Source organism: Phalacrocorax aristotelis, chromosome 8, assembly GCF_949628215.1.
Source record: "Phalacrocorax aristotelis chromosome 8, bGulAri2.1, whole genome shotgun sequence".
Classification (NCBI taxonomy): domain Eukaryota; kingdom Metazoa; phylum Chordata; class Aves; order Suliformes; family Phalacrocoracidae; genus Phalacrocorax; species Phalacrocorax aristotelis.
This window is the reverse complement of record NC_134283.1, coordinates 18,404,424-18,417,798: the sequence shown is the minus strand read 5'-3', so window position 1 is coordinate 18,417,798 and position 13,375 is coordinate 18,404,424. Positions and strand designations below refer to the sequence as shown.

The 13,375-nt window shown below is 35.0% G+C and overlaps 1 protein-coding gene across 5 annotated transcripts in view; it reads right to left on the bottom strand.

Moving 5' to 3' along the window:
* Window positions 1-13,375, bottom strand: part of CHD9 (chromodomain helicase DNA binding protein 9) — a 97,714-nt gene that overhangs the window by 77,758 nt on the left and 6,581 nt on the right. For 4 of the 5 annotated variants that reach the window (XM_075101597.1, XM_075101601.1, XM_075101600.1 and 1 more), the window contains exons 2-4: window positions 11,629-11,706; window positions 9,827-9,908; window positions 1,031-2,609 (exon numbers count right to left, since the gene is read on the bottom strand). In XM_075101597.1, the coding sequence (XP_074957698.1) occupies window positions 1,031-2,470 (1,440 nt within the window). In that variant the 5' untranslated portion in view covers window positions 2,471-2,609; window positions 9,827-9,908; window positions 11,629-11,706. The remainder of the gene's footprint in view (window positions 1-1,030; window positions 2,610-9,826; window positions 9,909-11,628; window positions 11,707-13,375) is intronic. The other variant, XM_075101599.1, reaches the window with a different exon arrangement.

The window sequence follows — 13,375 nt, the reverse complement described above, 5'->3', positions numbered from 1 at the left end:
GTTTTGAAAAGCTTAACTACTCTCCTAAGAGTCCACAGCAATCCAGAAGCACCAGTCTATATTTCAATTTACTGACACACACTTCCTATAAAAGAGGACATGATGATACAGGTGAAAATAAAGGCCACTGTTTAAAGAAAAAAAGTGGACTTAGTATGTCAGAACTCTTAGTATCTCAAAACTCTTTGAAAAATCAATATGCTATGTATATTACGAGAAAGCACTTGCAAGAAACAGGTCGAAGGACTGAAGGATTGTCTTTCTGAACTCTTCAGCGCCCCCACAATTTTCTCAGATAATCTGAAAAACGCTGTCTGCCAAGTTTCTCTTTATGCCATTAAAAAAAGTACAATATAATTTTTATGCTATCTTATCCTCCATGCGGAGGGCTTTACTACTCGTAATAGATGTGCACATTACACTACAACAATGGCAGAGTTTTTTGGTTTAGCTGAAAGTTACAAAATCAAACATAGGCATAGCCTTTTATATGTTTTCTATTATTACATGTCAACACCAAAACCTAGTTTGTCTTTTTAGCCAATGAGCACGAGCACAAAGATGCCAAGCAAAGGACCAAGTAACAACAAAACCAGTGCAATTCTTGCAGGAAATCAGCCAAACAAACCTTATTAAAGCTCTTAAAAATATGTTATTATTAGTACTTTAACAGACAATAAGCCATTATATTTGCACTAAAATCATAAAATAGCCCATTTTCTCTGCCGTACTTGGGAAATAAAAGCAGCAGAAGGACTGACACCATTTTCTCCAAATAAATATTTCAGGTCATGTAAGTCTTGTTTTCTACAATGGTAAGAAAACAACAGGAGAAAGCAAAATCCTCATCAACAGGTTTTGGGGTTTTTAATTCCCTAAACTAGCAGTCATTTAGATTTCTTCAGGCTCAAACAACAGCTCAGAGACTTCAGGCATCATGCTTTGGCACAAGCACCAATCACTATTATTCATTTCACCAGATCAAACAAATCAAACAGCTCAAACCCCCGTCCCCCAAATCCCTACATACCTGTCCTTGTAAGGTTAGACGACTTCTGTCTTGCAAATGCTGATTAGAAACTGAAGAATGCCAAGGATGGATCTGACTTTGAGACTGTGCCCGAACAAGATCGGATGACTGGGTTACTTGCTGTGGGGTTATATGGTGTTCTTCTAGGTCATGCTCCAAAACATGAGTTGTGCTATCCTGAACAAATGCAGAATCATCAAACTGTGGCAGAAGGTCTTCCTGAAGGAGGTCATCTGGGTCAAGCCCTGTAAATGGTTCATTATGAGTATCAACCTGATGAAGTAAGTTCTCATCTAAGGATGTAAAACCGTTGCTTTCGATAGGGTCAGTGAAATGGCTTATCTGAGAAGCAGAACCAGCAGAACCTGGAAAATTAATATTCACAGGAGAGAGTTTTGAACTACTAAAGTTGCCCTGAGGATGTGCAGAATGCAACATTTGAAAACTATTTGAATTCAAAGGTGTGTTAGGATTCAACATGTGCTCAGTTGCTTCTTGCTTGGTCCCTGTTTGAGATGTAAAGGCATCGCTTCCAGTGAAGTCAGAAATAGAGTGCGTCTGCTGGCTAGTAGAAAGAGCTGTTGTAGACTGAAGAAGGCTGGTAGTAGAAATGTGGTTATTAGAGTACGAATAAGGAGATGAAAATTGTTGGCTATTATTGACAGAACATGGAGTAATAGATGGGGACCGTCCATCAAAATTTCCTTCTTGATTCCCACAAAAATGTACTGAAGCACTTGCAGTTTGAGAAAACTGTTGAACAGACATAGGCTGCTGTGAAGTCGATGTATTAGAAACTGGAGGTGGGTGGTTAACACTGACTCTGTGAGAAGTAGAAACGTTAACTTCCATGAAGTCTTTTGGCTCACTCAGAGCATCTTGCCCTGTGTTGTTTCTGCTTTGCTGCGACCGTAGCGAGGCACACTGATGCTGCGGTTCATTAGCCTGAAATAAGGCAAAGTCATGGTGTGCTACAAAGCTTTTGTTTTGCTGCATAGACTGAGAATGTCCTTGTTGAAAGGGTGACCCATTTTGATTTGAAACAGTTGTGGCAGTTTGATGGCCCCACATAGGACTACCATCAGCCACATCTGGAAACATCCCATTAGACTGGTTTTGCGGATGAATTGGTGAACAACTGAATTGAGAGTGTGGTGATAAGACATTGTCAGCTGAGCTATTAAAAGACTGATTTACTGAGTGAAGTTTCAGTGAATCATACTGATTCAGCTGATCAAACTCACTCATCTTTTGTTGACTTTGAGAATCTTGCACATGGTTCAATGAGTCTATGTGCAAAGGTTCAAATTCTGCACCCAAATTCAATTCATCAACAAGTGAAACAGGTCCAGATTGAACAAAGGCATCATCTGACAAACCTTCTAAGGTCTCACTAAAAAGATTGGCATCATCAAAAAAATCCATCATAGGATCAGTCATCTTGATAGCTCTGTACTGCTTTTTCTCTCAACTCCAAATGGAGTGAATTTTAGCTCTCTGCAGTCACCACCTTATCCACGGCATGCCAACATCCATTGGTGCTTCTGATGAAACATTCGTCTTAAAGTGTTAAAGCATCCTATGGGAGGGGAAAAAAAAGGGGGGGAGAAAAAAAGAGAAAAATTACTTTCATGATTCTCCTTATTGCTTCTTTCCCTCCCCAACACTTTTACAGATTTTTCATGATTTGTTCATAACTTTACAGCGACGTTAAACCACAAACCTATTAAGTTATTTTTGCTTATACTCAATGCCCTGTGCAGCATTTATTGTTTTTTGGGTTTGGTTTTTTTTTTTTTTGTACCTTACATAATTGAAGTAATATTTGATGTTTTACATGTAATGGCTTTTTTTTTTTTCCCATTTGCTTTGCTCTATTACCTAAGCACACTTTTAGGTTCTCATTTGCCATTTTCATTAAAACTATCAAATTGTAACAGAATGGTGGTTTTTTTAGTAGTCCAGAATTAAAATTTCTTTCTACAAAGAAATCATATAATGGATAAAATTATGTATTACACAATTCTGTACACAATAATTCTGTATGTTTTAAGAAGGAACTTGAGAGGTTATAAGCTACTTTTAAAAACAGGAAAAGCTGAGATACTTTTTTTCATAAGTTGCATTAAGTAAGATTGTGAAAAGCTGTATTTTATCTCACTTCAAGACAAGAGGATGAATACAGTGATACAGTCATAGACAAACACAGGAAAAGAACTACCTTCAGATCAACAACAGAGGTTACACACAGAGTTTTGAAACACAAGTTGGTTTTCTTTTTTATTTATTCATAGTTCACTGAGTGATCATCAACAAATTAGTCTGCAATCAGGGATTTTAGGGAAGAGGAGCTGAGAAGGATGGCTAGTTTAACTTCAGCCTAAAAACTTGCACATTCGTAGTGTAATCACAGAATGGGAAATGAATGATCTCTGATCATTCACCTCCCAAGATAACTACTAAACCTCTAGAATAGAGAAGCAATCAATTTAAATGAGCATCTTCATGGAATACCATTCCTTTTTCCTGCCAATATATATTTCTAATTACTAGAAAGAAAGAAGGAAAGAAAACAGCCACAGTTTTTAATTCCTGACCCTACTACTAAAGCTCACTTTCATGCTCTCCTCCTCCATTTCAATTGCAATTCTTCACAAATGAATTCTCCTAGGAATAAAACGAGTATACAATCCTTACAGAAATGGACACCCTGGAAATCTGGAATATTCTCTGATGGACAAGGTTCATGCTGAACCTATTAAGTACAACATAGTCTTCAACAAGCAGATGAAAACCTGTTTACTTATACTCCTAGTTCACTGAAAGCATTGTGACCATAGTCAGAACAAAGCCTTAATAAACCTTGTTGAGGCTTTGGGTATATCAAAGTTCTGGCGTACACACAAGGAGGACAGATCGATCCTGTATCACACTGAAAGATGCCAATTGGTGACATCTATCAAGTATGGATTGGTATGAGTGTTAATTACTATAAGTATAGAGAACAAGCATGCTATAAAAAAGGCACAGAAGCTTAGGAAGGTGACAGCTTAGCAAAGCAAAGTAGCTGTGGATTCCAGATGACACATGCACAACTTATTGCTTAAAGTTAGGACTTCCTCAGGTCCCAAGTTAAAGGAAGCACTAACATAAATTAGACCCCAATATCTTCTAACACGGTTAAGTTGTCTGCCTATGATTAAAAGCAACACAATGATGAAGTATGACTTTCCTAGTATCAAACACCTTCCAATAGATGATAAACCAACATCAGGATCCAGGTAGATGATGTGGCATCGTTTTAGGTTTTTTTACATTTCTATCACAAAATCACAGAATCCCAGGTTGGAAGGGACCTCAGGGATCATCTAGTCCAACCTTTCTAGCACAGTCTAGACAAGATTTGTGCTAATTTGAAGGAAAAAACCAAACCAAACCAACAACCAAACACCCCAATGAGATTTCTTCCATCTTTAGTGATATAGATACAATAGGATGTATAATTTATTTTTTTTTTTTTAAACGTAGGGTGACATATGGGCCAGCTACTCTACTGTAATTAACAACTAGAGCTACATACTGGCCTAGAACAATCAAACAGGACTACAACAACCCTGTATTGGGAAAAAAAAAAGTACCAGACATTCTCTTCACGTTTTATTGACTACTGTGTACCTTTATAGTGAAAAATGGGGAAAAAAAAATGTGTAACATTTGGCATCACTGCAGTTGCAACACTAACCCTGAGCTTGCCTCAAAGAAATCTGCTTCTTCGCTCAAAACCCAAGAAACACTTTTCATCTTAGTTTTTCCTACTTTCTTTCAGCATAAGGAAAAAAGGGATGAAATGAGACAAATACAAACTCTCTTTAAAATGCAAAGGCTTTATGAAGCAAATAAATCTTAGTATGTATAAAAAGGAAACATAACTTGAAGATGTCAGCTTCACTCCAAGGATCCAAGCAAGATGGATAGCACAGATAAACTTCCAAACTGAGAAATCTGAAGGCTAGATATTTGAGAAACCTCTCCAATGCTTATTAGACTAACGTACATGATCAAGAAAGCTTCTCTGTAAAGGAGATCATGCAGTTTAAAAAAAAAACCCCAAACCACAAAACAAAACCTACAAAAAACCAACACAAAAACCTCTTTTGGAGAGGATACCTCTGTAGATAGCCTGAATGCAACTCTGTTGCAAAGACACCTTGTTTTTTGACCACAGAAGTATTTTTACCCCTAGCCTTTTTCTTCAGTGTCTATAAAAATCTATCACTCTTTTCTCAGCCCAAATAAAAGCCTAACTTGGAAATTCAAGGGTATTGATTTGGAGAATTGTAGCCCTTCACACAAAGCCGTCTTCCAAATTTATTGAGCAATTGTCCTTTTTCTCTGCTATACCTGAATATAAAAACATTAGATGCTCAGTTCGCAAATTGTGAAGGCATATAAAAGCAAATTGTGATTATTTCTGAACTTAACTGGCACACAAGTACTATTTTTCTGTCCCTTCCTTAATAAAAACCCCTACCTTCTCACATCCAACTTAGTGAAACACAAAAGTTCTGAGATGAAAGCTTTTTACATGCCTTCTGTAAGTGATTCTCTCCTCCATGTCCTTATTTCCTCTTACATAGAAAATGATGGCAGCTACACTTACTTTGGTAAATTTAGAATTTTCTGCATTGGGTTTTGTTTTTGTTTTAAAGATAATGGAACTCAGAGGCATTCAGCAATATTTCTTACTAGTATTTAGTTTCTCCCTTTGTATTTTAAACTCTCAACTCTGTACCAACCAAGCTGATTTTATGTAGAAACCTAATCAACAGGAACTACTACTACTACTACAGGGTAAGTACTATCTAATGGCTATCTAACAATATCATACCTTAGTCTCGCTATTCTGAAAAAAAGTGTTTGGGTTTGGTTTTTTTTTTTTTTTAAATAGCACAAAGTTTCCTAAAATTAATTACCAGGAAACATCAATAGTATCCCCCAAGTTAAGATGAAACACATTTCAAGGTTTGCCATCTTCGGATATGTTAAAGCATCTAGAATTTAAACAGTAAATTTCTGACTGCCAACTGTATCATTTGATGTCTCACACAAAACATAGCATTTGTTCCACGAAGCATTAAGTCAAATGTTTGCAGAATAAATCAGAATAGAAACATCTCCCAGCTCTTGTTTTTTTTCATCTGGTCACTATTGATTGAAGTGAACACCTATACTTTCTTTAACCTACTAGTTCTCAACACTAAGAGATGTATTTTAAATTAAATATTTAAACCAAAGTATTAGAACACGAGAAGTGGTACTAGAATAGATCTTACGAGTGCAACGCCTGTTTTTGATTTAAAAACAATGTTTTATCCTGTATGGTCTAAAACTGCCTGTTTGATTACAAACAAAATAAATCAATGAAGTGTTATTGTTCCTCTTAATCTGCAAAAGCAGCTCTCATTACTACTACAGTAATTATAACTTTTTTTTTTAAACTAAGTTTTTCAAATTTTACTTAATATATTCCAAACCACTTAGAAATGAAACTGGCTACACTCAGCCCAATTTGATTCCTTTCCCTAAGTGTGCATGAAAGAAGAATGAATCAATACAAGAGCTAGGTTTGGAAACTGAGGCTTCAAGCTAACACAGTTAATGCAACAACTTGCAAAGGGGGGAGGGAGGAAAAAAAAAAACAAACAAACAAACAAACTTCCTCCATTTTGGTTGCCCATGAAGGTTTAAGAAGACGCAACACCAAGAAGAGATAGATAGCCTGAAAGTTTTGAAGAGTTTATCCCCTTTTATACCACATTACCATGTGGCAGATCTGAGCTGTAAAAAGACAAGCTGTAGTTACAGACACAAGCAAGAGCAGAAACGAATGGAATGGCACAAGATTGAAAGACCACAAGGGAAGAAAGATTTACTTTACAGAATACATAAAAAAAGAATGAACACATAAGAAAACAATGCAACAAAGAAATAAAATTTTGCTTTCAAAAAAATTAAGTGGAAGACCAGTAAAATATAAGATAATAACTACCGATGTGTCTTATTTCATTTATGGCACTGTTGATTACTTTTGATGAAGTGATGATAGAAAACAAGCTACTCTAGTTAAAAGGAAGTAAATCAGGTAAAGATTCAGCACATTACCATGACATCCACACTTTTATAGCTTGATAGGCTTAAGTATCACTGCTTCACATGACTGATGTGTGACAGTTCCATAGATAAGAGGAAGTCAGGACTTTGATGGCCTTTTTTCACATAAGAAGTTAAAACAACAGCTGTCCAGACAAATAACAGAAGCTATCTCAGAAAGAGCTAGGGACAAGTTATTAGACAAAAGCAATTAAAACTCAAGTCATAAAACCATTGCATGACAACAGAAATCCAGACTACAGGTAAAGGACAGAGAAAGAGTAAACACAGTCATAACTAAGGAAGAGTTTTACAATATACACATGCAAAGCAGTCTGGGTGGGTGGGTGTGGAGGGGTGTATGTGTGTATTCTGTTTTGGGGTTGTTCTTTTTAACAGACTTCCTTCCAACCACAACGTCTGCCGGAGAGACTGAGAAAATCACTATATTTGCTAAGTTCTACATAGCATACAACAGCGTGACAGGTTTGTGGCTTTGCATGATTTGCACATTTATTAGCAGATGGAACACTCTGTCAAATGAGGTAGACAACACAGCACGTTAAGAAACAGATATTCAAAAAAAATGATCACTTCTGCATAATGTTTGGAAACAATTGAGAAATTCCCTCACCAATATTAAAAATAAAAGACAACTATACTGCCATTACTTGTCAGATTTAATTATAACTAAAGCTTTGGCCAAGTTCAAAAAGCTGCAGTAAATTAAATAATACAGATGTTACTTCCCACTGATGCACCACTATAAATGATATTCTATTACACACTTAAGGATCAATGTACATCTTAAATTTAAAATGCACAAAGGGACAGCACAATTTCCTCAAAATCCCAGAAATTTAGAAGATTGAAAGAAAAGAACATCTAGGCATTTAGTAGAGATGAACTCTCTTATTCCCTAACAGAAAGGAATAAGTAAGTCTGTACAAGAGTGCCATGCTATCTGTAGCTAAATATGGATGGAAAAGATGCATTTGCTCTTATTGTTACCACTAAAATTAGGAAAAAACTTGTTTGGGTAGCCTGTTTCATTAAATAAAAGAATACACATCCAACTATATATACGTAAATAGGCATTATTTTATTTTAAAATTGCTTTTAATTAGTATGCATTTATAACTCTATTCGAGTCATGAGCCATCCCTTTAGTAAAATCATTCCCTCAGCTTACCGGTTTTGATTAGAATTCTGTTCTCCTACAGAGTCCACAGACATTATGCTAAATACTCAAAAGATAACTCAAGTACCTTGTATTTTGATTTGAAGACTAGGAAGAAAAGGATTTGAAGTTGACAGTCCTAAATTAAATTCCCAGAACTCGCTTCCAGTACATGGCTACAGTTCCAACTTCGAGTAAAAGCATAAAACTGGAACAAACTAGCTTGTGTGCGTTTGCCGTATTAATTCGGAGTAGCCTGATCTCATACCTACACTTGTTTTGCTTGCACCAAACATGTCACGTCACTGTTTCCCCCTCTACTCCCCAGACATGCACAAACTCCCTTCTACCACCTCTTCTCCTTTCTCCTGAAGCAGGTAGCCTCTGGGAAATAAATATTAAAGAACTATAGAAAAAAAAATATTTAGTAACTGTCAATTGTTACGGTCATTCATGGAAGTTCAAATCACCAAACATGACAAATGACATTTCACTTGAAAAGAAAATCCATCTTCCAATGCAGCTAAGGACAAATTTCTACCATTCTCAAAGATGTTTGCCTTCACTGTGAATGGGACAGCTTCTTTACTGAGAGCAGTTTTGCTTAAGCTGAACAGAGCAAAACCACACCAAAGAGAAAGTATATCACAAAAAACTCTGTTTAAAACAGCATGATACCAGAAAGTCCCACAGCATGTTTGGACCACTTACTATACTTCTTTAAGAGATATACTTTAACATTAATTTTTAACTCAAGTTAAATATATGAAGTCTCAAAGTGATATTTCAGCAAGTAGTGCTCAATATATGGAAAGAACACATTATAACAACTTCTGTAATACGTGAAGTAATCTTAGCTGTTTTAGGGACCTACAAAAATTAAAAATACTAGTAGCATTTAGAAAAAAATCTTATTTTCTAGTGAGATTTTTGTGGTTGTTTTGTTTCTATTGTTTTAAAGTGGGGGTGTGTAAGACCACAAAGTTTCTTCAGATGAAATTTCATTTATATCATAAAAAAAAGTGTTGTTCTTTTAAATTGCACAAAATTCACATCCTTTCCTTTTGTTGCTTTCCAAGACGGAGTTTCTTTCTTCCCAAAACTCCAAAGTTGGATGGTGAGAGACACCCAATTAAAGCCTGTAGAACTGTTGAATATATCAGAAAAGGAATCTCAAATCACAGATGAATTTTTAAATTATGCACCTATATACCAACATGCTGTTTATCTGTAATACTAAGTTGGAGTGATTTAGTTAATGTACTGATATTTAGATATATGAATTCCAAAGTTCAATAATTAGCTTCAGTCAAAATTAAGAGCTAGCACAGGCACCTAAAGAACCCTATACTAAGTATCTGATTAACCTATAAGACATAAAAATAAGTTGCTGAAATCTTCTGAATTAAAAATGTATCACAATATATTTAAGAAAGGGCCCAAGTCAAGATAAAAAACATCCTTACGCATGAATATAGAACACATCTCTTTAATGAAGAAGCTCAGAAAGGTGCTTTAAATCCAGATGGATACCTCATCATTAGAGACCTGAAAATTAAACATGGTAAACAAGTCACACAATAACCAACTTCAGGAGTATATATCCAAATGCAATTCTTTAAACACAGAAATTTAATAGATACAGTAAAAACAAGAACACCAGAATCAATACACAATCGCTAGTAGCTATCATTTTATGTCTGATAAATAGACAAGTAAAGTGCCCATTTTGTCGGGCCACTGAAAAAAAACCCAACCCTACAGACCTCTAAGGTTGCAGGCCAGTCTGTGCCAGAATACTAAAAGTTTTAGGGCAACTTTAAGACACAATATAAGAACCAAAAAATAAGGTTTTGCAGTTAGGTTTTAAACCTGTCAATGCAAAAAGCCCTGTACATATTATCTTTTAACAGCAGTATGCTATTACATACTGAAATGTGTACTTGCTGAGAGGAACTGACACTGCCTTTCTAGGGGATCATACTTGCATGACAGTTTTATCCTATTCCTTGCCTTGACAGTGGGCAGAAGAGCTCAACTTCGAGAGGCTCTATTCTAATCTGAAAGAGGCTTGAAAATATTACAGTTTATGGGGAAGGTGTGCATGGGGTGAAACTGAAGGCTTTTGCTCCTGCAGTAGAAGCCTCAAAGCAAACAAAAACACCCTCTAACATTAAAACACAGTCAAAAAGTTAGTATATAAACTCATATTCTAGACCAGTGTGTTTTTACATAAACAATGCTACCCTTTCAAAAATGTAATGATTCTCTCCAAGGCACAGAGCATCCTCCAATTTCAATAAATATAGATTTCCCTCTCTAAATATAGTTTCTTGATGACAAGCTCTTAAACACCTTTGCAAGAATATTAATACAGTTCAACCTTTAATCTTTATTAAAGGATAATATAGCGTATATCACTGCATTAATAAGCAGATTTTTAACACAAAAATTATTTCTTCTCCCCACATCTTTGAGACAATGTTGTAACATGTCAAAGATATAAATTGGTTATAACTGCTATCAAAAGCCTGCAATGTTCTAGTAAAAAATTTATTTGGTACTAATTCGGTACATAAATGATTACATTTATCCTTTTATTATTCAGTAACTTCAAGACTTATTCCAAGATTGCTAAACTAAAATGTCTCTACTGTACATTAACAGGGACACTTAAATAATATGCAGAAATTTTAATAGAATTCATAAAAAATAAGCATGTGCCCAAACACATACTTAGGTGAAGGTTACTTCCACATCTTTGCTGTCTATGTGAAATGATAAGAATTTTGTATCAGGACAGCCAGGAAACTTCCTCTAGTTGTTCTCTTTTTCTATACTGGAACTCCCATCACGCAAATAGAGGTCCCATCATGCAAAAGTCCTCTTCACATCCAGAGAGTAGAATCAAGTTTGAAATTATTTAACTATCAGGTTTCATGCAGCATTTCAATATATTTTTAATTCCTAAACTTTTGTTCTTTTTGACTCAACAATAGTAGTATGGTTTTACAATACATAAATGAACTGGATAGAGGCATTCAAAAATTTATTTTTAATTGAAAAAAAGAAAAATCCAATATTTGCAATCAAGTAATTTCTCTTAGCTGTAAGAGTTCAACAGTAAAAAAAGAAATCTAATCTGCCTGTAACTACCAGATCGTACAAACACTACCTTAAGTTCTTGATGATCCAAATAATTTTGGATCCTTCCTCAACTGGATTCTTTGTGAATCCTCAAAATAAAGAGAAAAAAGATGTTTCTTACTCTTTAGGACAGTGTCCACTTGCTTGAACAGCTTCCAATATGGAGACAACTGTGGAGTACTTAAAAGTTTGAAAAATCCTATGTTGAAAAGAAGAAAAAAAACATACATAACTAAATATACATTCTCCAGATCTATGATATATTATTCTAGGTATAAAATACAAGAAATACTTCAGACAGTGGAAGAATCACTGATGCTTATACTAAGTGCCAAAAAGAGTACACACACAAAAGAAACTCAAAGCTTTCTTAAGAAGCAAAATGGGATCTAGCTCCACAGATTCTCAAATAAGCTATACTGCATGTGAACTTTTGATTATCTATATCTAAAAATATATATGTATGTATATCTGTTAAGTGACATGGTAAAAAAATATTCTCTCAGTTTCCTTCTTTGGAAGAGAGTTTTAATGCTTTCTTTCAAATCTTGAATTGGGAAAATCCACTTCTATACGACAAAGCTTACACTGTATTAAATAGAACCAGAACTAAATTTGTTATTAGCATGCCTAGATACACACTAAGCTATCTTAGAAAGTTTTTTAAATATTACCTTCCACAGCCCAACTAATACAGTTTCTTTGTAAAATACCGAAAGAAAACTACACATTTCCCTAAGTGCACATGGATTTCCTTACATTCTTGATGGAATCCTAAAGCATTTCTATTACTAATAAAAATTTTGAACAGTAGTAATCTTTCTCATTTTGGACACTAAAACACAGACTTTTATACACGTTAGTGTAACAGGAAATAAACTATTCGTTTCAGTTAGTTTAGAATAACCACTTTATCCCAATTTCTAGTTTTTAAAACATCACAAATTAATAATTTTGTTTTGTACAAAATCCTTGCGTGCTTTTAGACCTTCAGTCTTTGCAAATACATTTAGAAAATTTAACAGCAGCAGTTTAACAAGTTATTATTTTCAACTACCTTTTTCACCCCTCTGCCAGAGGTTACTGCCCTCAAAGCACAGACTGCAGAACAAAACATGCACGTGTGCATCAGCTGCTTCAGTGTATAGTCTTCCAATTTAGTTTTAACCCTTCATCTTGTTAGTTTAAACAAACCCATTAAACTTTGCATTTAAACAGCTAAGGTGTATACATACATTCTATTTTGTCATTTTTATTTTGTGAGCATTAATTGCAATAAAGGGACAATAATAATAGAGAATGGCAACATCTTCATTTGCTACAACTGATTGTGAGCCAGAAAGACACCAAAAGTTTGGAGAAACTTCTTGAAAACAAAGTGCATCTCCCAGTCAGTTTATTTTAGTGACAATAACTGTTGCGAAGTTTAGTGGTTTGGCCAAAAGACTACTGAAGGAAGATATATACAAGTCACTAGTTCTGTGCTTTAAACATTATTGCCATTTTGCTTCTCCGAAATGTACCTGTAAAGACTTCCATAAATTTCAGGACTTCAGTGAGTTCCTGCTTATTTTTGTAATAGCAAAACTTCTCAATGTTCTTTTCTTCAGGTTTGAATACCACTGGAACCAACTTTTTTCTTTAAGAGATCTGCCAACAAATCTTTGTTTATCTGCACAGAATATGTCTCCTTTTACCCTCTTTAGTTGTCAAAAGAATTAGAACCTATTCAGTGTAACATATTTGTAATTTATAGTTTATTTCTGGTCACTAGGAAGACGGTTACACATGCTTCCTTGAAAGTTTAAAAAGAAAATCCTCTTGGTGCTGTTCAGATTTCTGATGTAAGCATTACAGGGTTTCTATAG